The sequence below is a fragment of the Denticeps clupeoides genome, chromosome 16 (assembly GCF_900700375.1).
Source record: "Denticeps clupeoides chromosome 16, fDenClu1.1, whole genome shotgun sequence".
NCBI classification, from domain to species: domain Eukaryota; kingdom Metazoa; phylum Chordata; class Actinopteri; order Clupeiformes; family Denticipitidae; genus Denticeps; species Denticeps clupeoides.
This window is the reverse complement of record NC_041722.1, coordinates 7,941,180-7,966,123: the sequence shown is the minus strand read 5'-3', so window position 1 is coordinate 7,966,123 and position 24,944 is coordinate 7,941,180. Positions and strand designations below refer to the sequence as shown.

The following is a 24,944-nucleotide window of genomic DNA, read 5'->3' as shown; positions in this document are numbered from 1 at the left end:
TTATTTTCTTCATCTGTCACAGATTTTATAATTGAACCTATAACGTGCTTTAGTAGTGAGCAGTATTGATCCTGGAAGTGCCATTGCTAATCTGGATCACTATTTTTCACTTGTGCAACAAATTACAATACATTGTATAATCGAGTAAATACACAATTACTCAAACCAACCACCATGCACTGTAAAATTGTCATTAAAGGGATCCAGTACTTACCAAAAAGGCAGCACTTTGGTGATTAAATAATAATAATGATGTCTCAGCATGGATCTAATTGACTGAACCGCATTTGTCTGAGTCAATAACTATTACCCACAGCATTTCTGTAATGGTGTGCTGGGAAAGGTTCCAGCTGAAATGTTATTTCATTTATCGAGCAACACATCAGGTTCTTTAGAACGAAAAGATTTCATCCATCAATCTGAAGAAAAAAAAGAAAAGTTAATCCAACTGGTTATCGAGGTGGTAAGATTCAAGCCAGGTATCTTGTTTTTGCTTGATTCACCATTATGTGACATTGCTGAAATTGCCTTTTGATAACTTTTTCTCTATTCATGAATAAATATCAGTTTGTATCAGTTCAAGGGGCAGTGGTTGCCTAGCAGTTAAGGAATAAGCCCCGTAATAAGAAGGTTGCCGGTTCGAACCCCAAGCCGCCAAGGTGCCACTGAGCAAAGTACATTTACATTTACATTTACAGCATTTATCAGACGCCCTTATCCAGAGCAACTTACAATCAGTAGTTACAGGGATAGTCTCCCTGGAGCAACTTAGGGTTAAGTGTCTTGCTCAGGGACACAATGGTAGTAAGTGGGATTTGAACCCAGGTCTTCTGGTTCATAGGCGAGTGTGTTACCTGCTAGGCTACTACCACCCCATGCACCCCACAAAGTACCATTCCCACACACTGCTCTGCCTGTCATGACTGCCCACTGCTCACCAAGTGTGATGGTTAAAAGCAGAGGACACACTTTGTTGTGTCACTGTGTGCTGTGTTGCAGTGTATCACATTGACAATCACTTCACTTTCATCAGTACCATGCATTCACATATAAAGCATGCGGAAAATGATTTCAGAATGTTTCTGTGCAAAACAGTTGAAAAAAAAGGTGAATATTTTATTATTATCCTTCATGCAAGACTGTTTGGCTAACCAGGGACTCAACAAGTGTAAGGGTCTCTTTAAGAAGAAGGTACTGCTGCTTTAAAATTCTGTGGGGCCAAACGTAGTACTGAGTGCTTAAATGGAAAGTCTAATTTCATTTTAAGGCAGCGAACAGTGACAGTTTAGATACAGAGCTGGGTGGATATTGAGAGTCCAGTACGTGTGCCAGGTCAGTAACAGGCAAGACGGCAGCAGTCCGCTGGCTGGCCATGACATAACGTGCCTGTCGCATTTTTAGGGGCAGTCATTTTGGAAATAAACAAGGGAGGAAATAGCTTCACCGTAGCAGTGGGCTGCCGTGACGGAGCCAAGGGTGGTGCGAGCATTCATGAATCCTGGCTGGTGGAGACTAACAAGTGGTTGCCATGCCGAGAGTGTGAGTGCGTGTGTGTGTGTGTGTGTGTGTGTGTGTGTGTGTGCGTGCGTGTGTGCTCTGCCTGCGTGCTTTTGCAGGCAGAGATAGAGAGACTGAATGATAATGAAGATGAGGCAGCCTGTGAGAAACCGAGCGTCCCTCAGAAGAAGCGCAGGCTGGGATTTCTGACATTAAGGCATCTGCGGCTGATGTGCTGAAGACACCACGCAACACCTTCCTTTCTTCCCCTCCTTCGTCTTTTTTACCTCCTGCAGCCCCCTCGAAAGGCACAGAGACAGAGTGACCATATAGTTGAATTGGAGGCTGGTCTCCTGCAACTAATGAGAGAGCTTGTGTATCTCGAGTGTCTGTCCCCCCCACGGCACCGGCGCTCCCCGATGGAATGACGAGCAACAGGTTAATGGAAATGTGGCCAAAATGAAGGTGAGTGGCATGCAATCTTCCTCTCTGCTTTCCGGAAACGCTGCATCTGTCCGTCTCTGTTGCCACCACCTGCTGCTCTGCCGAAGCCGGCTCAGCAACACGGATACCCTGAAATATTCCCCTGTGAGCTTCCCGGACACCCTACAACCATTCCTTCTAGCTCATTCCAGCCATCGTTTTTCTCATCACGCCTTCAGCCTGTCTCGATGACAGCATGCATGTAGCAGACAGGCGTACGCATGCAACAGGTACAACGTTTTTTTTTTTTTGTTCTTTTCTGACATACTTTGATTATTTCCAGCGTTGAGTCCTGGCTACCGTAGTGAGACGAGAGGGACGGTGTCTTGCTTGAGGGACAGGGAATGTTGTGTTGATTCAGAAAATGCCCATCGCCGCCGCTACATTTTTAATGTGGGGCTTGGAATCTTTCTTGAATGCCGTGATCTTTCAGCTCATGCATTATGATTACAGGTAAAATAAAAAAAAATCAGGATGAGAGACAGTGACATGTGCATGAAATTGCAAATAATCGCCTGTTTTTTGTATTTAACGCATCACAGTTGTATTACGTAATTATTGTGTAGACGGCAAATATCCCCGTGCTGTAGACTGTATGTCCACAATTTGCTATGCAAATTACTGCAATTTACAAGACGCGTCTCTCTTCGGAATTCTCTTTTAGGGTGACATGCAGACTCCGCCAAGCCTGATGTTATCCATCACAAGATGATGGAGCCTGACTGTTACAATGAGTAGCCTCCACTTCAACCACTCTCTGGCCGCTATGAACGGGAATGAAATCATGGGTTATCCTCTGAGCCTGGAGCAAAAGACGGCGTTCGCGTTTGTGGGGATGCTGCTGGTGTTCTTGGGGCTCCTTATCGTGCGATGCTTCAAAATCTTACTGGACCCGTACAGCAGCATGCCATCCTCGAACTGGGGGGACGGCATAGAGGGTCTGGAAAAGGGGACCTTTGAGTACGCCCTGACCTGAGCCAACGCCCTGCTCAGCCGCCCTGACATCATTTTCATTCTGCCCCTCGCCCTTTAACCAAGCCCAGACAAGCAGACGCTGCGCCGGAACATCCTGGATACAAATGTGCTCGAGATGGTGAGCGTGGACAAGCATTGCAGTCTGGAAACACCATGGTGCCGTTTAATTTTCATTCTGGGACCCAAAAGTGGGGTTTGCAAGCGTTGCAACACAAACCAGTTACGGAATGGAGGTCTCAGGGAAACCAAAAGAAGTGATTTCTGGACTAGACAATGGAGGAATGAACGAGTTAGCGATGCTACACAATTTGCACACGTGGCTGTACTGCTCGGCACACCACTGCAGACAGGGTCTACATGTTGTAAACATTCCAAGTGCAATCTGTTCCTTTAATGTTGACCACGGAACGTTCTGTTTGCAGGTAGCTGCCGTGGACGGTGAACAACACATTTTCTTAGTGTCCATTTTTGTAACAGTGGGTTTTTCCTCAGCCTAGCAGACAGTGATGTGATGTGCAGTAATGTGGAACGCTGTCATGGTCCTAGCATTTCGAAGCAAAAAAAAAAAAAATGTTGTCTTATTTAGATGTAGCAGTTGACAGAATTTTTTTTTTTAAATCCTGGGTTGCAAAAGCATTACATGCAACGCAGATATCTTTTGGTTTTTGTTTATTCCCGTTCTCCCAACCCCTAACATTTGGAAAATGACTGTTCAACGGCAAATTAAACTGCCAAGGTGTTACAGACATATGACAGACAATCATAATGGACTGACATTCATTTACAGCAACCCACTCCCCCCCCCAAACACACACCCACACATGCGCGTGCACACACACACACACACACACCCACAACATTTTCTATTTATTTTTTTCAAAAAAAAAAAAAAAAGGTCTGACACAAGACCACAAGATTCACGCCAAACCCTTCAATAAATCCAGTCCAAAGTGTGCAGTGCAGTTCATTACAGATGTCCCTAGTGCTGTGAATTTGCCTTACTGTGACCTTCAATGGGTTTATGTGCCTTCATTAATTAAGAGATCGTTCAGATGTTAGGGTTAGTAACGGAACTGTTATGGGGTGCTGTGTGTGTTGTTTGTACCCTGTGTGGCATGTGACTGACCACTTCTCTCTTCTGTCGAGTCTGTAGATTTAAGTGCTCAGCCATGGATTTGTAAACATCCTGTAGAATAAAATATCAGTGACTTTATGTATTTCTTAATTTATTTATTTTTAAAAACTATATATGCGCACACACACACACACACACACACACACACACACACACATATATATATATATATATATATATATATATATATATATATATATAGCTGTTTTATTTAGATATTTATTTGGTGAAATTTCAGAGTCGCATTTTAATTTGTTATAATGTGAGAAGGAATGAGGGTGAAATGAGCGAAGAGGACAACAAAGGCTTGTTTTGAACTCATTATTCAGCGGCTGATTAATCATTAATGATCAATTTCATGCAACGCATGCAACCGCAACAATTAATTTCATTCCAATTTCATTCCAGCGACGATGAATGCCAGAGCGGAGAGCGATGCGGGTTTTCCATCGCAACACTCCCATCACCTGAGCCTGCAGCCACTGGGTCAGCTCTGCAGACAGCGACAGGCTGGCAGACAGGCTGATAACAAAACGCTTTGTAGTGCCTTCAGCCGGGGCCTGTCACTCACAGGGCGCACGCTGTCTGCTGCCCCCGTTGTCTGGTTTCATGCAGTGGCCATCTAAAATGTCTGTCCTCGAGTGTGCTGCGGGTATTGTGCCACTCCATCCTGAAAGTTTATAATGATGATGCATGGATGCTGAAGCACTGTGAGTTATAAGAAAGGAATTACTACAGATAACGATTACTGAGCTCAACAATATTACATATGCGCAACACTCAATCTAAATTCCATTCTTAATTTATGTACACATATATATACAAACAAGCACAGACATACGTCCATTAGAAAATCGAATGTCAGTTAGAGGACAATTTTTTTTTATTCATCAGCTGTATAAAAAAAACGTGGTGATTTATTGGTTAACAAATCAGAACTCCTCCAATGCCTCTTTAACAGGTGAGCAGAAAGGTCAAGCGGCTTCGAGAAATGCCTTGAGCATGTTCCCGATATTTGTGGCTGCATATTAACTTTCTGCAACACCTAACGTTTCACATGACTTACCAGTTATTTGCACTTTTGGTGAAGTATTCACACATACTGTACCGCACTCGGCACCTGATGACGTCTGATAATGGTGGATATTCTCGATAGGCCTTTCCCAATGTGATGTATAGTATCTGGTGCTTATACCAGTATAAACTGGAAATTATACTAGTCATCACATTGTTTCCATCTGTGAAATAATAACCATGATTTATTTGGACAAGTGCCTGGTCATCATCCCAGAACTGTGATCATTAAAGCTCAATAAAGTTCAACAGATGTTTGGGGAGTTTCAGGACATCGTGTACCTTATCTTTTGTACTTCAGTCAATACTATTAATAATCAATACTCCTTGGCTCAAGCTTTATACGTGTTTATCTCGCCTAGGTGTTTATGGCAGAGTTAATCTTTAATCTTCTCTGTGCCCTCGTTGATGGAGCAAGGACATTTTTGACACCCTTTGCTCAATTTTTTTTCTGCCAAAAAAAAAAGGTAGTTCCTCCTGTGAAGCCAATGATTTCTCAGATGGAGAGAATGCACAGAGGCTATATAAACAGATGTCTACAGGTCAGAGCTACCTGGATGAGAGTGCATGTGGAATAAAGGTGCCTACATCACGATGCTGAGGAATTGAGCGGTTTACTAGGAAACGATACTGCTGTAAGATTGCGGTCAGGATCTGGTGCTAGATTCAAAAGGTTTTTGTAGATCCACTTGCTGGCAAGCAGCTAGAGAAGAAGCCCGTCTGCATCTTCCAGATGGAGCACTACGCATCGGTCAGAGGTGAACATGTGAACCCTGTATTTGAGGCATCCAAAGATGACCCTCCACATTATGACGATGGGTTCTCTGGCAACGGCTATTCCAATGCTGAGCACAGAGACCTGAGGCCATCAGTGGTCAGTGCCTTCGGGCACAACACACTCGACCGGGCACCAAACATCGACTTCTACCGGAACGCGGGCAGTGTCAGCGGTCACCGAGCAATCAGGCCCTCGTTGCAGGAGCTGCATGACATGTTCCAAAAGGTGAGTGTCAACCTCAGCCCTGCCACAGAGCTAGGAGCGTCACTCCTAATTACAGTTCCAAAATAAGTGGATTTTCAATTGCATATTTCTATTATTACCTTTATATTATATATGTGATTTCTATTATCTTCTTATCTTACCTAATCCAGCAGCAACCACCAAGTTTATTCCTTGAGTGTGCAATTCATGCCAACATATTGTTAATACAGAAATATAGCTCTGTGATATAGGACTCATTCTTCAGTGCTGCTAGAGCTTTAAGTTTATACATTTTTGCTTACCGTGTGCCTGTGCATCTACTTTACCAGTGGCCAATAGTTTGGGGACCTTGGACTGGACTTTTAAGTGCCATGCTTATTTGCAGCTTTATAGAGAAAACCTAATGAATGCAGTGAAATATGAAGTGTCTTAGTGCAGCCTGTACGTGCTTAGTGGTTAAGGTGAGATCAATAGCCAAGCCTGTTGAAATTCTAATGTGGGAGCTGGCTGGAAACACTTGCTTTTATTAATAATGATCCCCTGGAGGAAAAAACATCGATTCGTTTACTCTAAATAGCATAATTAATGCAAACGAAGGCTGAAAAGTTGCACTAAATCAGTGGGGATGCAGGCCAGTCATTCCAAAGAAGCCACTTGATTATTTGCAGTTGAAGCAATCCGTGTCTGTAAAAAAAAAAAAAAGGACTAAAAAAAGAAAAGAAATTGAAATTGGATTTTGCCCGATTGTTCTTGTTCTCTAGTACTAACAGTGAAGGACAAATTATCCAAACTGGCAATGTTACAGAAAACATTATATTCATCTTCAAGAACAAGTTTCATGACTTCCAACCATATAGTTGCGGTCAGAGTGGGTCCTGATGTACCCGAGAACATTGGACGTTACTGTTCTGCATTTAATGTTCTCTTTTTCTGTTTGAAAAGAATGGTGGACTTTCAATTGATGACACAGTGGATGACAGAGATGACAGTGATGGCATGCCAACAGACGATGCAGAGTCTGTTTTGCCTCCAGAGGAAAAGGGTGGATTTGTTAAGTTTGGCTGGATAAAAGGTGTTCTGGTGAGTGTGAGGGTCTGCAAATGTTCATTTTATCCTGTGATCACAAATACACAAATAGAAATTCAAAGAATGTTTCATACAAATTTGTAATTTGCTGAAATGTGAAACTGGAACAGACGACATGCAGCTTTTCTAATAAGTACAGATCAACATTCTGAATGCATTCTTGTCTCTGCAGGTAAGATGCATGTTAAACATCTGGGGTGTTATGCTCTTCATTCGCCTGTCGTGGGTGTTTGGTCAAGCTGGCGCTGGTGAGTAGGTCTTCTCACATTTTCACCTTCGGTGTGAACACTTCGGAGAACCTTATCAAGTCCGAAAGGAAAGTCCTCTGCTGTGTACACTGCACATATAAACAGAAGAGAGTCTATGCATGCAAATAAATCATATTAATGACATCCAAATCTCAACCTGGATCTCTGACGATTGGCAAAGCAGGGCTGAGATAATGTGGAGAGCGCAGCTGAAGGCTGAGGAGAGGAGATTAGGGTGCTCAGCTATGCGCTGGGGAGCAGACGTTCCCGGGGAGAGGGACTGTGTGCCGACCGGAACAGGTTACTGCAGGGGACGAGAGATCCGAGAATGATATGCAAACGCCAAACAGTGGGACTCTGGTTGAGCTAATTATTTGCCATTCCACGCGTCCTTCTGCTCCAGGTCGATTAACAGAAGGTGTGTGCCGGATGCATATAGTCCTGGTTTTAAAGGGGGCACTTTACGAGTGTGAAAAGAAGGTGAGCAGAGGTCCAGACGCACAACTTTTTAAATTTTGTCCATCAGAGTCCTTCTGCTTTACTTATGCGCGTCCACTCCTGACACACAGATGGGCGGTCATATTCTTTATGGTCCGTAACTAACGACAACTACAAGCCCCCAGGCTCCGGGTAGAAAAACTCAAGCCTTGAAGTCAGCTATGGCCCGAGGTCCCAGAGCACAATTAATCTTCCAAATAAGCCATTTCAGACTCATAGTAGCTTTCCTTTTTTTTTTTTCAAGGTGTTATAGGTGACCTAAAGTGGTGGAAAATTATTGCAGGATGATCTCATTGGTGGCTCTTAACTTGAATCCCTCTATTAAAATGACAAATTAAGCAATGCTTCTTTTCTCTGCTTTAACGAGCACAAGTTTGAACGAGACGCCATGTCATTGTTCCAGGGCTGGGGGTGGTTATTGTCTTGTTGAGCATAGTGGTGACATCTGTCACTTGTCTGTCCATGTCTGCAATCTGCACCAATGGAGTGGTCAGAGGAGGTAAGCTCATCCAATCAAATGAAGACAGTCATGGTTAGCATGGGACTACTGATCGACTAATGATGGCATTGGCTTTTATAATCATAGGAGGCGCATACTACCTGATCTCACGAAGTCTGGGACCAGAGTTTGGAGGCTCCATTGGTCTCATATTTGCATTCGCTAATGCAGTAGCTGTGGCCATGTACGTGGTTGGATTCGCTGAGACAGTGGTGGACCTTCTTGAGGTAAAGCTACCATCATTCAAATAAGACCGCAAATGACTGTAACTGCAAAATATTTCGGCATTATTACAATCTGTGGGTGTCCCATTCACAGGAGAATAATGCCATCATGGTGGACCAACAGAATGATATCAGGATCGTTGGGTGCATTACAGTCGTCTTGCTCCTGGGCATTTCAGTAGCTGGGATGGAGTGGGAAGCCAAGGTAAGATGGGAGAAATAGGCCAATTTCAGACTGGTTCATTCCCATAAGTGACATGAAAAACACTGTCATACACATACAGTAAATATTTCAAGCAGCAATTTTAATAAAAATGTCTTTAAACCCCAGGCCCAGATCTTCTTGCTGATCATTCTGCTGGTGGCCATTGCAAATGTATTTATTGGCACAGTCATCCCTGCCACTAAGGACAAAAATTCCAAAGGTTTTTTCAATTATCATGGTGAGATAACTGAAGATGTATCATTCTACAATAATATACTGTTAATAAAGATATTGTGTAGGGTTAAGTTTTTGAAAAATATAAACACAGACAAAAATAAATCATGTTAACACAAGAAAACACTGGATCATATAAAAGATCTGTAAAAGATATTTAGACACACTTCCCAAATTCATGTTTACAAAAACATAAAATGATCCTCTCTAATTAAGAGGTTATGTGCCTAGATAGTATTCAAGCTCTGATGTGTCATGTTCTTTTAGATCATGAAACATGTAATTACGCAATAATAATGGTAGGCCACTGTAATCATTATCACAGATTGTCTTGTCTGCTTTATGTGCAGAATCCATAATTTCTGAAAACTTCCTGCCTGAATTTCGAGATGGAGAGACGTTCTTTTCTGTCTTTGCCATCTTCTTCCCTGCTGCCACTGGTATCCTGGCTGGTGCGAATATCTCTGGTGATTTGAAGGTACAGTCATTATAGCCTCTACAGGCAAAAATTACAATCTTTTTTTTTACCTTAATTGAAATAAAGACTCAATTTCTATTGTGTTCTGTATGCAAATATAGTTGTTATATATTAATGATGTTTGATCAGACTGCACAACCATAAGGTTCTTCATATGGTGCAAGTTCTAGATTAAGAGATCAGTTTATTACAGTATATTATTGTAAATTTACATTTACATTTACATTTACAGCATTTATCAGACGCCCTTATCCAGAGCGACTTACAATCAGTAGTTGCAGGGACAGTCTCCCTGGAGCAACTTAGGGTTAAGTGTCTTGCTCAAGGACACAATGGTAGTAAGTGGGATTCGAACCCGGGTCTTCTGGTTCATAGGCAAGTGTGTTACCCACTAGGCTACTACCACCCATTTTGCTGACAACTCAGGATGAATTATTACCAACTTTGCTAAGGGAACAATTGATCTTTCAAAAAAAAAAAAAAGATTTGCAAAGTGTGAGTCATCATTAATGCTAACTCTCATTTACTCAGGATCCACAAGCTGCTCTCCCCAAGGGAACACTGCTCGCTATTTTTATTACTGGAATAACATACTTGGGCGTGGCCCTCTGTGTCAGTAAGTAATAAAACTTTGGTTAATTACTCCTCACATAAACCGTCTGAAAAATAATCCAGAGCAAAATGTAAATATTATAATGAGTTGAGTTCAGCTCCTAATCGGGGACGTTACATCATACCAATTCATCACCAAATGCTACACTTGTGCCTGTAATATAAGACCTGCAACGACTTTTTACATTTAAATCAAATGCTTCCTGCCCCCCATCCTTTTCAGCGGCCACAGTTGTTCGTGATGCCACAGGCAACCTGAATGACACCATAGTTGAAGGGATGAGCTGCAACTTCTCTGCAGCATGTGATTTCGGCTATGACTTTTCAGCCTGTGCAACAAAGAAATGCAGCTTTGGTCTAATGAATAATTTCCAGGTAATTCGCTGTATACTCATCCAGGACATTTTCCAAAATGTATTAGTGCTTTTCTGGTGCACGGAAGAGCTGTATCAGAGGCACACTTTATGGAATAAATTCATGCTACTGATCATCTTAAATGGCTTTTAGGTAATGACCATGGTGTCAGGGTTTGGACCCCTCATCATCGCAGGAACATTTTCAGCCACTCTCTCCTCTGCACTGGCCTCTCTTGTTAGCGCGCCCAAAGTTTTTCAGGTCAGGGGCTCTTCCTTCTCCATCCATGCCCCATGGATATTAAAATGGGTTGATGCCATCTGCTGTTAATAATTAATTTCTCCAATATTCATCTTACAGGCGCTGTGCAAGGACAACATCTACCAAGGCCTGAAATTCTTTGCCAAGGGGCATGGCAAAAACAACGAGCCCATTCGTGGCTACGTGCTCACCTTCATCATCGCAGTGGCATTCATTCTGATAGGTGTCTATAACTAGCACAACTACACACAAAAATAACTTTTTACCAGATTGGCCTGTGAACAATAAATAAAAATAAAGAAAGTAGTGTTATCTTACTTTGAGGGTCTAGACAGGAAAAAAAACGAAGGTACCAAATACTAAGCATGGATGGCGTGTGGGGTAAGACATAAGGAAATAGTTACACGAGAGAACCGCTTGGTAAAAAACAAAAGTACCTTGTTGGTTGGTTTGTAATTACTTATGCCACCCAGACGATCTTTAATAAAGTGTCCATCAGTATGTTACATGGGCAAACATCATTGAAGAGCATGTTTCTTTATGGCTTTAATTTAGTTCAATCCTGTGGACATCTTTGACTTTACACTAGCAAACAAGCCCCACGCTTACTGGATAGTACTGTGCTCTTATATTTTCTTAGATTTGGGCCAATACTTTCACTTAAACAGAACGCCTCTTCATGTTATTTGTGTTGACATTATTTATTTTATTTTTTTATTCCTGTAGCTGAACTGAACACAATCGCTCCCATCATATCCAACTTTTTTTTGGCCTCCTACGCCCTCATCAATTTCTCCTGCTTCCACGCCTCCTACGCAAAGTCACCAGGTTTCTATGCACTCTTGTTCTAGTATAAACCATAAGGTGCAAGAAAGTTGTTTAACAATGAGCCAACCCGGCTTCCTGTGTTTCTTAAGGATGGCGACCTGCATACAAATACTACAACATGTGGCTGTCGCTGTTTGGTGCTCTGCTGTGCTGTGTCGTCATGTTTGTCATTAACTGGTGGGCGGCACTGTTGACCTATGGCATAGAGCTCCTCCTCTACATCTATGTGACAGTGAAGAAGCCAGGTAAAAGCAGCACACGTCCCACGTACACTGGGTCTTCTGCGCCGGACTCACTTGCCGTTGTACTCCCACAGATGTGAACTGGGGCTCCTCAACACAAGCAGTCACGTTCATTAGCGCCGTGAACAACACGCTCGTGCTGTCCGGAGTCGACGAGCACGTCAAGAACTTCCGGTGAGAAGGCCACAGTGTAACAGGATTCCCTGGGCGCCAGGCGCACTGCTAATACTCGCCATTTGTGTCCAGGCCACAGTGCATCGTTCTCACTGGAGCACCCAAAACCAGACCAGCTCTCTTGGACTTGGCCCATTCCTTGACAAAGAACTACGGACTCTGTATTACTTGTGAAATTTTTATAGTAAGAGTTAATAAACACTTGTTTATTTTTAGTCAAATGAATTATGACATCTTTAAATTAGGGGTGAAATAGTCAATCTGCCGACAATTTTATGACATGAAGTTCAACCTCTCTCTGCTCACCAGGGATCACGAACAGATAAACTACAGGAACTCAACACCAACCTGGAATCACACCAGGCGTGGCTCAGGAGCAACAAGCGGAAGGCTTTCTACGCCGCTGTGGCCAGCGACAGCTTACGCAACGGATCCTTAAGCTTCCTGCAAGTGAGTGAGGATTTAAAACCACCCCATGACCGCAGGGTTCTGCTGATCAGCAGACCTTCTTATGGGTTCTGAAAACAAGGCCGATGACGTTGTCCGTTTGCTTGACATAACAGGCTGCTGGCCTTGGTCGTCTCAAGCCCAACACACTGATGATCGGATTCAAGAGGGACTGGAGAGCTGCAGGCGCAGCAGCCATTCAGGGCTACGTTGGCATCCTCCAGTGAGTTCTGCCCCTCACTCTCAAACAGAAATGGAGCGGCATGAGCATAGCAAGAGGCAGGGTGTTGAATGCGCCGGTTCTTTTCTTTACACTTCTTGCAGCGACGCTTTTGACTTTGAGTACGGCACTGTGGTGTTGAGAATCAGCCAGGGACTTGACATATCCCATGTCATCAAGGCCAATGGTAAGCTGACGTTCTCTAAGTATTCAAAGATGTTGTGTGTGCTCCATCATCACCCCTCTCTGCATTAAAAACCATGGTGGCTGCTTCCAGACATTGCTGGATTCAAGCTGCTAATTCCACAAAATCAGAAATATCTATAAGCAGCATATATTTTCCACAACTCATAAACAGTCAGGTACAGTTGGAACAGTACCCAAGTACAATTGAGACACCCATCTGTAAAGATATGAATCAATTAATATAGCTATTAATATTTTAGAATAATATTGTTTGATTTGTTAAAATACTGCATAGTATTGGCAATTATAAAAAAAACAGTTCATGAAAACAGTTTTGAAAGAATAGTGAATCAGCTGGACAATAAATTCATAAAGGCATACAGAAATTTCTGCATAATTAACCATGAATCAAAACACAGGTCGCCACCCTAAAAGCTTGACGTACTGAAGGACTTTCAACTGAAGCTGATCACCCTCTATATGTAATGTGATGTTCACCAGAGAATAAATTAAGCAATTTTAAGCAAAATAAGCAATTTCCTTCATGATTAAAAAAGTGATTCTGATTTATTCCTCCCCTATTCCAGTGGTACCTGGTCAGAACCAAGATAATAGATCTGCCTGTATATGAAACATTTAAACCTTTAAACCCTTAAGGGATGGAGTTGTTTTGAAGCTCTGCCGGTTTGAGATTGACATGTGCTAATGTTATAAATTAACCAATCATGATAAACACTAGAATCTGTAGTTCAAAAATCACTTCATTTGATAAACTATCTCACAAACAATAAAGCATCATTATGAAACCAGTCGGGTCATCCTTTATACTCGGGGGTTGCCTAGGGTTTCATGCAAAGTCCTCATTTACATTTCAAGTTATGCTGAAATAATGCCGAATCGCTGATTGTGCATTTACTTAGTATGCATGACCCCACCCCCAAAATGAGATTCATGCAATATTGAACTTGCCCTGTCCATCCCCAGAGGAAATGGAGAGACTACTAACCATGGAGCAGCAGGCTGAGAGCGAAGACCTCCGAGAAGGAGGCAAAGGCCTTTTCAGATTATCCAGGAAATCATCAAAGCAAGTGCTCACAACTAAAGGTACAACAACTGATCTCATGCAGTAAAGTACAATAATAATGTCGAGTGCAGGGCCATTATAACGCCATTATTTTCTCATCCTTTTTGTCCTCCACGTCCGAATGTGCATAGTCATTTATTTTCAAAACCCTTTCAAGAAAATTTGAGCGCTCTGAAAAAGACGTTTAACAAATGAACCCAAGGGCTGCACACACGTTGTGATCCCTACCCTCAAAATAAAATCCAATCCAATGTTCCCTAAAAATGCCTGAGGTGTAATCCAATAATCAAGTAACCTTTTGGTGTCTTAGGACCAGAAATTCAAGGATGCCCGGTTGTGTATCAGAAGCACAGAAATTAAAGAATAATGACATGTCCAAGCCACTTTCAGAGGAGAACCATTCCGTCCTTTTCTTGAAGGCTTGACCTGCACTTTTCTTCTGTCAGGTCCTGCTACGCTTCCACAATCTGCAGAAATGGCGAAGGTGAATCAGAGGCTGGTGGATGCCAGCACACAGTTTCAGAAGAAAATAGGCAAAGGCACCATTGATGTGTGGTGGCTGTTTGATGATGGAGGTAATTCTATGAATACTGCGTCCACATACAATACTGTGTAAAAAGCACAGGTACAGACTGGTCAAAACAGAACTACTTTTATCTAATCTGCAACCTTATGTAAAACATTGATCAGATATAGATTTGCCTTAACTGTAAATTTTGGCAGAATTTCTTATTTCCATTAAACAACGACATTATGTTTCTAGAGAAAGAGACTAAACAGCAATACAATGTTGTTCTCCATCTGAAGGCTTTTGCTTGTAGGAGATTATTCATTAGATTACAGAGTTGGGAGAGACTGACACCCAGTTCTTCTAGCGCACCTCTACATATCAACATGAACATTATTGCCACTTTCACCTTTTAATCATTATTATTTGTGCGTTTTACATTTTTAGACTTTCACTACTGTCTACAATTTTGCACAGTGCCATTAATGTATATGTTGTTTTTTTTTTTAACAGATTGGACTTGAAGACATTTCATTGTTTCACGTGAAGGGTTGTTTTCTATGACAGCTGACTTAATAGACTTTAACAAACGTTCTTTTTCTGGCAGGACTGACTCTGCTGCTCCCGTACATCCTCACAACACGCAAGAAGTGGAAAGACTGCAAATTAAGAGTCTTTATTGCAGGGCAGCCAGGCCGCATTCAGCAAGACAAAGAAGAGTAAGCCATAGTACACATACGGTTACACTGCATGACAAAACCACACTGTATATGTAATAATTGTGCTCTGTCATCTAGAATGGAGTCGCTCCTGAAGAAATTCAGGATTAAATATGCAGAAATCAGTGTTGTTTCTGACGTTAGTGTCAGACCAAGTTCAGAGAGGTAAATGTATTTTGTTTCTGGATTGTCTGGCTCTGAGTTGCATATCCCTCATTGCGTGCTAAATAAGTTGTGTTTTAATGGCTTATCAGCATGAAGGTCTTCGAGGACATGATTGAGCCATTCCGTCTGCATGAGGGCACCAAGGAGATGGCACAAGCAGAGTCTCTCAGGAAAGACAGTCCCTGGAAGATCAGTGACGCCGAATTGGAGACATTTGAAGAGAAGGTGAAGCTAGTCATTAAGAATAAAATAAAATGTAATATCCATGGGTTGGGTAAATTGTTTGCAGCAAGCGAAAATAGGCTAAACAGTGCTTAAGCCTTTTTAATTGCTCCCATTGTGAATTACTCCGGGAAAAAGGTCAAAACCAGTTTGTTTGGCACAGAGTCGCGGGTGTAGTTAGGGCTGTGCAAGACTCTGGGAATGGTTAATTATTCCAGCGAGCTGACTTCCTCTCTACAGACAAACCTTCAGATCCGACTGAATGAGCTACTTCAAGAAAGCTCCCGAGCAGCCAAACTCATCATTGTGTAAGTGCATTGACAACACAAGCTAAGGCCGAAGATCTTGGAGAATTTCTCTCCAAACGGCAAGGTCAATGGTGCTGTGTTTATCTCCCACAGGAGCATGCCCATTGCCCGCAAGGAGTCTGTGCCGGACCACCTGTACATGGCATGGCTGGACATACTGACCAAGAACCTCCCACCAACCCTTCTCATCAGGGGAAACCACAAGAGCGTGCTGACGTTCTACTCCTAAATCACAATGCAGACCCCACCCTTACGGCAAATGGATCACAGTTACATGTTGCGCACCACTGCCCCCTTCCGGCGCTTTCAGGAGTTGCAAAGGAGATCTGACAGGGAATTAAGATGAATATGTAATATTCATTCATTCGACTATTTTCAAAGTTACATAATAAGATATAGAACACTCACAGTAACTACATTTAGAGCTTCACCCCCCATGTTTCCAGGACCAATTTACTGCACCTTAGAAAATTACAAATATATATATATATATATATATATATATATATATATATATATATATAATAGGTAATATTTTTGTTCCATTTCCATTTTTTCTCTGTGTTGTTGAACTTTGTCCAGAATTTGTCACAATACAGTTTGTAAATGTAGCCTTGTTTTAACTTTATAATTTAAAGACAATAAAAAAAAATACAAAAATGCTGCCGGTTGCTTTATTTCCCGAGGCGAAAAAAACAAACCTTCCAGTCACGTCAAGCAGTAGCAAAACCCCTGAACAAACTCACTGTCCGTAGCATTTGCGGTGGGATGCAAAGTGGGTTTTCTTTCTCATATCTTTACGTTTTAAAGTTCGTTCATTACGCTTGCGCAGCAACACGCGTGTCTGTCTCACGAGAACAGCTCGGGCGCATGTGTTCGGTTTAAACTAGTGGTGGGCCGTCATCGGCGTTAACGCGAGACTCTTATCGGGCGATAAAAAAAATATCGCCATTAATCTATTCACAAGCTATGATGATATTTTAGCGCGGATGTATACCTAGCCGAATTGCACTGTAGGGGGCGAGAACGAGTCGTCGAACTGTGAAATGACCACATCAAACGTGACGTGGTAACATGGATGCAGCTATGAAGCCGCCGGGTTTGCTTCAGGGGAAATTTCTTTTTAAGAAGCTTCCCAATGGAAACTTTGACAAGACTAAGGTTGTTTGCACCTTGTGCAAAGCGGAATTCGTTTACTGTGGGAGTTCTTCCAGTTTCAAGTACCACCTAAACGCAAAGCATCCTAATGCGGAGGATGCCGGGCCAAGTGCTGATGTAGTGCAGGGGATGAGTCGTCGTCAAAATACTCTGTTTGAGTGCAACCGAGGCAAGTACATCTTATTGAACATAATTTATTTAATCACCAATTATCATAGTAGAACAGCTTTCTCAAGCAGTTTGTGATGCATTTTGGAAACAGGAGATGAGCCCCTTGTCAAATGCGCCACCTGCCTTTAACCTCAGTCTCTCAAAGACTTTGTTTTATTGTTTGGGTAGCACACATATTCTGAATGCCTTCGGCAGAATTCAAATGAGCCATTTTAATCTAGATTAATTCCTAGATTAATCTAGATTAAATATTGTATCTATGCCCACCACTAGTTTAAATGCAGTACTTTACATTTACAGCATTTTCCCCGAGCGACTTACAATCAGTAGTTACAGGGCCAGTAGTTACAGTGTCTTGCTCAGGGACACAATGGTAGTAAGTGGGATTTGAACCTGGGTCTTCTGTTTCCAGTAGGCTACTACCAGCCAATAGTTGTAGTAGTTGTTTTATAGTTAGCCAGCAACGCTTCAGCAATAATTCCAGCGCAAACGACATGCTTAGCCAAGATGGCTGACCGCTATAAAAAGCCGAGCGCGGGAAATGTGTAAGGAGGTCGCGGTGGATTTACTGTCTTACGGATTATTCGGGTATTGTAGGATGCGTTCGCCCGGCTGCTCATGACCGGCAGGAAACAATGGAAAAATGGCCCAAATACTGACACGGACAAGACATTACATTCGGAGCTGCTCCTTTTTTGTTAGAGCCACGCCTCGCTTGAACCTCTCCGGGAATCGTGGCTCCTCGAGTAAAGACGGTACTGTGGCTGTTCCAATGTCTTATACATGTTAAAGATCCATTTTACATCCACACTGTAGTTTCAATATAATCGGAGAATGTTTACTTGCCCATTTCAGTGTTGCCAGGTGTTACTGGACCATAAGCCATAAGCCGGTGCAAAAGGCTCGTCATATATATTTTGGCATAGCTTGGCTGATTAACAATCAGAAATACTTAGATAATTATTAAAAACCCACCCGTGTTTGTCAAAATGCAAGTAGCTTTTATGAAGAAGAAGAAAAACAATATCTCTTATAACTAGCGTACCTGGCAACATTTGTCTCGGTAGTCCGAATGGCATGCTTTCGTTATCGCGAGATTTTACGCGATATGGGCCGAGCTTGTATTCTCGAAATAATGTAATAACTGTTATTTTATGTATTTGTATTTTCGACTCAACACAACACAAACTTGAGTATTTTTCAGCATTCTGTCAGAGTTCAGTAAAAAAAGCAGGTAGTTTTGTTGAAATTTCTCCCTCACCGCAGTAGGCGGAGTTTCATTTGGCGGGTTCCTTTGAAAAGCCGCGAACAACTTGCTGACTCGCGGCCGCTGTCGTAGTTTTAGACGATAGTTATTTTTTTTTACCTCATTAACAGTCCTTTGTCTGCATTTTTAAAAAACGTTTTAACGTTTCAAATATGCCTTGTTCCGAAGTCACCGACGCTTCAGCCGTGTCCCCAGTGAAGAGGGGGAAATATGAAGGAGCTGCTGACCAGGAGTCCAAACCTGTGCTGAAGTTTGCAAAATTGTCCGAAAACGCAACAGTTCCGACAAGAGGCTCCGCGAAAGCGGCAGGTTATGACCTCTACAGGTGGGTTCTGTGGTTATTATCGTTTTTGTGCCTTTTATTTGGCGCCAAAAATACTCGTGTTTCCACGTGTCTCTGCATTCATTCATTCATTCTATTTCGTATTTGTAAAGATTTGAATTGCTTCTGCTGCTGTTAAAGCGTGCTATTAAAATTAGTTTTCTTTTTCTGTTGTTGAAAAGCGCCTACGACTACAGCGTCGCGTCGCTGGATAAAGTCATTGTGAAGACTGATATTCAGATCGCCATTCCGGCAGGCTGCTACGGAAGAGTCGGTACGCATTCGGCTCACTAGTGCTGCAGTAACTTACCTGTTTTATTTTTGGATTATAAATAATCATATCGGTTATATTTGTATAGCACCACGGTCTGGACTGGCTGCTAAATACTTCATAGATGTGGGAGGTGAGGTTTTTGTTTTTTTTTTTTTTCCTTCTCTTTCCTTCCCTGCTTGTTATTATTATTTTTAATATTTCAGTCTTTAAATTGAGTTTCTGGGCCTTGTATTTTTCTGAAGCTGGTGTTGTTGATGAGGACTACAGAGGAAATGTTGGGGTTGTGCTGTTCAACTTCAGCAAAGAAACATTTGAAGGTATGTGCCTCCAGATATTTGCTGGATTTTCTCTTAATCAAACGAAAACCTGAAACTCTCCACTTTCAAAGTCATGTATATCTCTCAACCTACACACACACATTGGTTCTTCAGTCTTCTGTTCAGCCACTCTTCCGATTTTAAGGCTCTCGCTGAACTATTGATTGTATGTGGAATAGGTTCCAAATAGAAAGATGGGGAATTATTTAATATACATTAATATAGTGCCTTTCGGCTGGGGTCAAGCTACATGTGTAAGTCTGTTTACATTGAGCAATTTCACACTTGAATTCAGCATTTGAAATGGCATATCGCACAGCCCTAGTGTGTATGTCTGTCTTTGTGATGTGTTAATGTGGTTTTTAAATGGAATGTTTCTGGTTTTCAGTGAAAAAAGGAGACAGAGTTGCCCAGCTGATCTGTGAGAGAATCTGTTACCCAGACCTGCTGCAGTTAGAGGTAATCTCGCTGGATTTATTTGTTGCATAGGGGCATCAGACTTTGTTCAAAAGCAATATTAACAGATTACACAATTATTGGGTACCAAATAATTGCACTTATACTTAGTCTAAAATATTGTTTTTATGTCTTCGAATGGAAAACATTTGCAAGAGTTGAGCATCTAATGCAACATTTCAATCATCTGGCAAATTTCCATGGGACTTCTCCTTAAGGCAGAACTATAGCGAGGCTCTTGGAAAAGCACTTTTGATATTAAAAACATTTTCATCACAGCCCTGTCCATGGAATGTGTTAACCAGATTGATCTTAACATAAGATGTTGACCTTGAGAAAAAAAAAATTATATATATAACTTTTTTTGTTTGTTTTTTGCAGACCCTAGATGAGACGACACGGGGAGATGGAGGCTTTGGTTCAACAGGAAGAAATTAAACCTAAAAAATTAAATTTGAATGTGATTTACTGTATTGTGTAATAAAAACGTTTTATATTGTTATATTTTGGTTTCAATCGCACGTTATAGGTGCTTGTATTTGTGAAACAGCTCCATCACTACCAGTAATGTGCTTTTGTCCAACTGAGTTACATTCGTAAGTTCACACATAAGACCGTTTTAAGGATGCAGTTGGAATTAGTCTAGTTTTGTACCAATTATTATAGTTTTTATAAGCTACCTGGAGGAATCCAGCAGTGAATATCCTGTAATGTGAAACTTATTCTTCCTTCCATCCTTTCCTCGTACAGGGTTTGTTTCTGTATGCCATGTAGGTTTCTGCCGCTGGGAGGTGCTCTAGTGTCGTAGTTATAAGGATGGATGTTCTTTTAAAGAATCAATCTCCTACTTTTTGTGATGATTGTTTTTTGTTTTTGGTCAATATTAAATTAATTCAACTGAACTAATTTAAGTTTCTTGGACTTATTTTTATTGTAATCCAAATTTGCCTGTCGTGTATCATATTCTACAGATATGATTAAGTTTTTGTTGAGAGCCATTCACATAACATAGTCATGTTAAGCAGTTCTGTCATCTCATCTGACCATTAATTATTTCATAACTTTGAAAATGCAGTTTGTCCTCCAGGCTATAATCATAAATTAGCAAATTGCTTGTGTTAATGCAAGCTACCTAGTTAACATGAATAATGAAGTTAAATAAGTGGGGGGAAATAAGCAAATCATTGGCACTTCATGACTGGTTGTACACCAGTCATGTGTACACTGCTCATATACACTGCTCAAAAATGGGACCCCAAATTAAGACATCCTAGATCTGACTGAATGTAATATTCTTATTCTTAACATGGTTGAAAGTGCTGACAAAAATAACACAAAAATTAATCAATGGCAATTTGGAGTCACACTCAAAAGTAGAGTAGAAAAACATACTACAGGCTCATCCAATTTTGATGTAATGTCCTTAAACCAAGTCAAAGTGTGTGTGTGGGTGAGATGACACCCACACCATTACTGCCAAACCAGTCGTGCTGGAGGATGTTGCAGGCAGCAGAATGTTCTCTATCACATGTGCTCGGTGTGAACCTGCTTTCATCTGTGAAGAGCACAGGGCACCGGTGGTGAATTTGCCCATCTTGTTCCCTGGCAAACGGCAAACGTGCTGCACGATGTTGGGCTGTAACCACAACCCCCACCTGTGGACGTCGGGCCCTCATACCACCTTCATGGAGTCTCTGACCGATTGAGCAGACGCATGCACATTTGTAGCCTGCTGGAGGTCATTTTGCAGAACTCTGGCAGTGCTCCTCCAGTTCCTCCTTGCACAAAGGCGGAGGTAGCGGTCCTGCTGCTGGGTTGTGCCTCCTCATCTCCTGGTTGGGCCTCCATGCTCTGGACACTACGCTGACAGACACAGCAAACGTTCTTGCCACAGCTCACATTGATGTGCCATCCTGGATGAGCTGCACTACCTGAACCACTTGTGTGGGTTGTAGACTCTATCTCATGCTTAGCACCGCCAGTATTCAAAAGTGACCGACACATCAGCCATAAAGCATATCAACTGAGAAGTGGTCACTCCTTTATTGGGGACGTCTTGCTAACTGCCTGTAATTTCCATCTGTTGTCTATTCCATTTGCACAGCAGCATGTGAAATTGATTGTCAGCGTTCCTTCCTAAGTGGACAGTTTGATTTCACAAATGTGTGATTGAATTGGAGTTATACTGTGTTGTTTAAAAGTGTTCCATTTTTGAGCTGTGTATATTAGCATTTATGATTCTATTATTAACCAAACATGAAAATAAATGATCATCATTACTTTTCCCTGACTTCTCTATTCATTTACATTCCACTGAATGTCCCAATCCATTTAGTGGCATTAAACTGTTTAACTACAAGATGATTCACTTAGGGATCCACGACTGAAGCCCTTAAAACCAGGATATTTTTGTTTGTTTATTGTGAACTCCCAAACCCTCGCCGAAGTGAACAGAACAGAAACTGGTACTTTTAAAAAGATGGTATCGTCGTTATGGAGGACGACAGCACTGATTGTACTTGCGCAAATGTGTGTGGCCGTGAGGACCTCAGTGCATCATTTCGAAGTCACAGATATTGCATCACTGGAGCGGTGTACACAGTTTAAAAAACAGCTGGTCATTATAAGCACCACAAGGAAACCCTATTTCAATTTAGGGCTTCACCTAGTTTACAAATGCTTCTGAGATTAAAGAGTGGCATGATTACAGTATAAACACACTTAATTTACACATAGTATAGGCATATACTGAGGACAGAAAGGCTATTGAGCTGCAGAAGACAGTTGAAATAGTCAGACATTGGCCAAATTGAATTATGGCCACTGCACTCGTGGCGAGTTACAGTGCATTCATAAATCTACTCTGACTTGTTGCTAGCACCAGTAAATATGATTAAGGACAATCTAGTCAGTAGAGAAGATGGGACAAAGCGCAATATTGTAGTCCTTCAAGCTCAGACTTTCACAGAATACCCTTCTGATGTCAGCCAAGTTGTGAAACTTCTCAACATCGATGCCTTCCTGTAGTTTATATATCCCGTTGATTGTCGTCCAATATGACATATAATTCAGAAATGTTTTTTGAAGACATTCAAATTTTGTTCAAAGTGGTTTCGTGGGGGGGTGGGGTCCATTTCAGTCACTTTAACTGTCAAGTGGTGGCAAATCTTATTGAGATGCTAAGAAACTACCTATGATAAATGGAATCATCTTTGGGAATTATAATGCAGTAGTCCCCCTTTTATTTTGCTTTGGTTGTAAGCCATTCAGTTGTCCACGTTAATGAAGGACAATCTGTACTTTCATTTTCAGTGTGTCCCCCAGCTGTCCCGTGAGGTAGTCTTTGTCATTCATGTCTTCCATCCGAGCCAGTTCCTTCTTTCTGTACACGGGCACACTGCTGACTTGTAAGAAGTATGCGCCCGGGAACACTGCTTTCTTCGTGGCTAAATGGAGATAGCTTATTCCCTCTTTCTGGTGGATTCTGAAGAGGCCCTCCTCATTGCCGAAGTCAATACTGTAGCGTATGTGATTGGTGAGGGTGGACAGTGCCGGGATGAACTCCAAAATGTGCTCCTTGGATTTCAATTCGCTGATGTTCAGTTTGACGAGGAGGGTGTCATCAGTGTCCAGGCTGGCCAGGCTGACTGGTTCTTCACTGTCATTCTGTTGGTTAAAAGAACAGTTTAAATGTTTGCAAAATGTTTTAAAAAGAGGCAGTACTAAGAGTAAATTAAGTAGTACAATTCCTTGACAACTAATTAACATAGCTATTAATATCCACCCACTCCATACACACACTGTCCACCGTAGTTGTCAACATTAGCACTAAACCACTAGTCCTGCCCTGTAACTACTCATTGCAATGGAATAATCGCTTTTTTGTATTTGTCTAGTAGGCATTTTATAAAAAGATGCCCTCCTTTTTTGTTCAAAAGTAAAAATAACAGATTTTCTTTGTTAACAACCAGAAAATTTCTGATTATGGGGATACCATGGTCAAGTTGAGCCTTATCAGGGCTCTTAGTTTGTAAACTCAATATGCTATAGAAATCAAATGACAATTGCTGGTGTCTTCCTCTTGTAAGTTGCTTTGGATAAAAGCGTCTGCTAAATAAAGTAAAGTAAAAGTATATGGAGGCATTATAAAATAAGGACAGGCTGCTGCTATTGTTTAAAAGCAAAAAGGTGCTTTTGATGAAAAGTTAAAATGTAGGGAATCTATGCTCATTCAAGATTCAAGATTGGTTTATTGTCAGTACAACAGTAAAAAGTGGGATTTGAGCCTGGGTGTGTTACCCACTAGGCCACAACCATCCTACTACTATCCACTAGGCTACTACCATATACACACTAAACTAAACTATACTAACTAAAACTTAAATACTGTACAGATCTCTTTTCTGTACAATGAACAGGTAGAATGGGCCAACATCATGTAGGATGCTTGTAAGTGGATATGTTGGATATTTCAAACAGGACACTCAAGACAAGACAAACATGCAAAATGAGCAGAGATGTGCAAAAATCAGGTGCATAAGGCTGGAAGTGTATTGTTGTTGAGTTTAACAGTGTTCTGGTGATGAGAGCTCTGAATGCTTGGGGAAAGAATTTGCTTTATTGAATGAACTGTGACATGACCGACCTAAACAAGTAAATGCAACTACAATCATTTACATAGTCCCAACACACATTGCTTTGTTATACACCACTAGTCCTGCCCTGTAACTGTTCACTTCAACTGAATAATCGCTTTTTTGTAATTGTCCAGCAGGCATTTTATAAATAGATGCCCACCCTTTATGTTCAAAAGCAACATTAACACATTACATAATTATTTAGTATCAAATAATTGCACTTATACTTAGTCTAAAATATAGTATAAATAGATGATTGTATTTTGATGTTATACATTTTTCAAATATTTGTGTAGGAGGTTATTTCAACTTGGATACTATCGTACTGATCTGATTGTTTGTAGTAGATGTTATTTACTTTATGTTATTTACTTTATGTATTACTTCTAGTTAT

General features: G+C 41.4%; 4 protein-coding genes and 1 non-coding gene across 11 annotated transcripts in view; 4 read left to right on the top strand and 1 right to left on the bottom strand.

Moving 5' to 3' along the window:
• Window positions 1-1,075: 1,075 nt before the first annotated feature.
• Window positions 1,076-4,168, top strand: ctxn2 (cortexin 2). Of its 3 annotated transcripts, none has more exons than XM_028956864.1 (2): window positions 1,076-1,962; window positions 2,645-4,168. In XM_028956864.1, the coding sequence occupies exon 2, from the start codon at window positions 2,711-2,713 to the stop codon at window positions 2,954-2,956; it is 246 nt and encodes an 81-aa protein (XP_028812697.1). In that variant the 5' UTR covers window positions 1,076-1,962; window positions 2,645-2,710; the 3' UTR covers window positions 2,957-4,168. The 3 variants fall into 3 exon arrangements, with proteins under 3 accessions (XP_028812697.1, XP_028812698.1, XP_028812699.1); XM_028956865.1 differs by lacking the exon at window positions 1,076-1,962 and adding an exon at window positions 1,989-2,210; XM_028956866.1 differs by lacking the exon at window positions 1,076-1,962 and adding an exon at window positions 2,268-2,433.
• A 1,537-nt stretch (window positions 4,169-5,705) lies between these two features.
• On the top strand, window positions 5,706-16,406 carry slc12a1 (solute carrier family 12 member 1). The gene is made up of 26 exons (XM_028955856.1): window positions 5,706-6,167; window positions 7,089-7,226; window positions 7,405-7,480; window positions 8,382-8,477; window positions 8,565-8,704; window positions 8,796-8,906; window positions 9,033-9,144; window positions 9,491-9,618; window positions 10,150-10,234; window positions 10,454-10,605; window positions 10,738-10,845; window positions 10,945-11,068; window positions 11,572-11,673; window positions 11,763-11,918; window positions 11,990-12,089; window positions 12,162-12,273; window positions 12,399-12,539; window positions 12,653-12,759; window positions 12,861-12,943; window positions 13,927-14,046; window positions 14,473-14,601; window positions 15,142-15,253; window positions 15,332-15,418; window positions 15,508-15,643; window positions 15,881-15,948; window positions 16,042-16,406. The coding sequence occupies exons 1-26, from the start codon at window positions 5,898-5,900 to the stop codon at window positions 16,175-16,177; spliced, it is 3,129 nt and encodes a 1,042-aa protein (XP_028811689.1). The 5' UTR covers window positions 5,706-5,897; the 3' UTR covers window positions 16,178-16,406.
• Window positions 16,407-16,973: 567 nt separating this feature from the next.
• On the top strand, window positions 16,974-20,819 carry dut (deoxyuridine triphosphatase). 3 transcript variants are annotated; one of them, XM_028955681.1, is made up of 8 exons: window positions 17,156-17,275; window positions 17,875-18,032; window positions 18,713-18,869; window positions 19,049-19,140; window positions 19,226-19,270; window positions 19,383-19,457; window positions 19,846-19,916; window positions 20,295-20,819. In XM_028955681.1, exons 2-8 carry the CDS (start codon window positions 17,921-17,923, stop codon window positions 20,349-20,351), a joined length of 609 nt encoding a protein of 202 aa, XP_028811514.1. In that variant the 5' UTR covers window positions 17,156-17,275; window positions 17,875-17,920; the 3' UTR covers window positions 20,352-20,819. The 3 variants fall into 3 exon arrangements, with proteins under 3 accessions (XP_028811512.1, XP_028811514.1, XP_028811513.1); XM_028955679.1 differs by lacking the exon at window positions 17,875-18,032 and having other exon boundaries at window positions 16,974-17,275; XM_028955680.1 differs by lacking the exon at window positions 17,156-17,275 and having other exon boundaries at window positions 17,290-18,032.
• A 1,482-nt stretch (window positions 20,820-22,301) lies between these two features.
• fbn1 (fibrillin 1) overlaps window positions 22,302-24,944 on the bottom strand; it is a 53,521-nt gene continuing 50,878 nt past the window's right edge. For all 3 annotated transcript variants that reach the window (XM_028955676.1, XM_028955675.1, XM_028955677.1), the window contains one exon: window positions 22,302-23,579. In XM_028955676.1, the coding sequence (XP_028811509.1) occupies window positions 23,193-23,579 (387 nt within the window). In that variant the 3' untranslated portion in view covers window positions 22,302-23,192. The remainder of the gene's footprint in view (window positions 23,580-24,944) is intronic.
• LOC114766467 (U7 small nuclear RNA) lies at window positions 23,780-23,835 on the top strand. The gene has a single exon (XR_003742799.1). It is a non-coding gene; the product is annotated as a U7 small nuclear RNA (small nuclear RNA).

Bases quoted from the DNA above. Each gene is read 5' to 3' on its own strand.
- ctxn2 (XM_028956864.1), top strand. From the start codon at position 2,711: ATGAGTAGCCTCCACTTCAACCACTCTCTGGCCGCTATGAACGGGAAT.
- slc12a1 (XM_028955856.1), top strand. From the start codon at position 5,898: ATGGAGCACTACGCATCGGTCAGAGGTGAACATGTGAACCCTGTATTT. The intron at 11,069-11,571 runs GTGTCTATAACT...TTATTCCTGTAG, and splicing joins AGTGGCATTCATTCTGATAG to CTGAACTGAACACAATCGCT. The intron at 14,602-15,141 runs GTAATTCTATGA...TTTTTCTGGCAG, and splicing joins GTGGCTGTTTGATGATGGAG to GACTGACTCTGCTGCTCCCG.
- dut (XM_028955679.1), top strand. From the start codon at position 17,023: ATGGATGCAGCTATGAAGCCGCCGGGTTTGCTTCAGGGGAAATTTCTT. The intron at 17,276-18,712 runs GCAAGTACATCT...CTTGTTCCGAAG, and splicing joins TCTGTTTGAGTGCAACCGAG to TCACCGACGCTTCAGCCGTG. The intron at 19,141-19,225 runs GTACGCATTCGG...ATATTTGTATAG, and splicing joins AGGCTGCTACGGAAGAGTCG to CACCACGGTCTGGACTGGCT.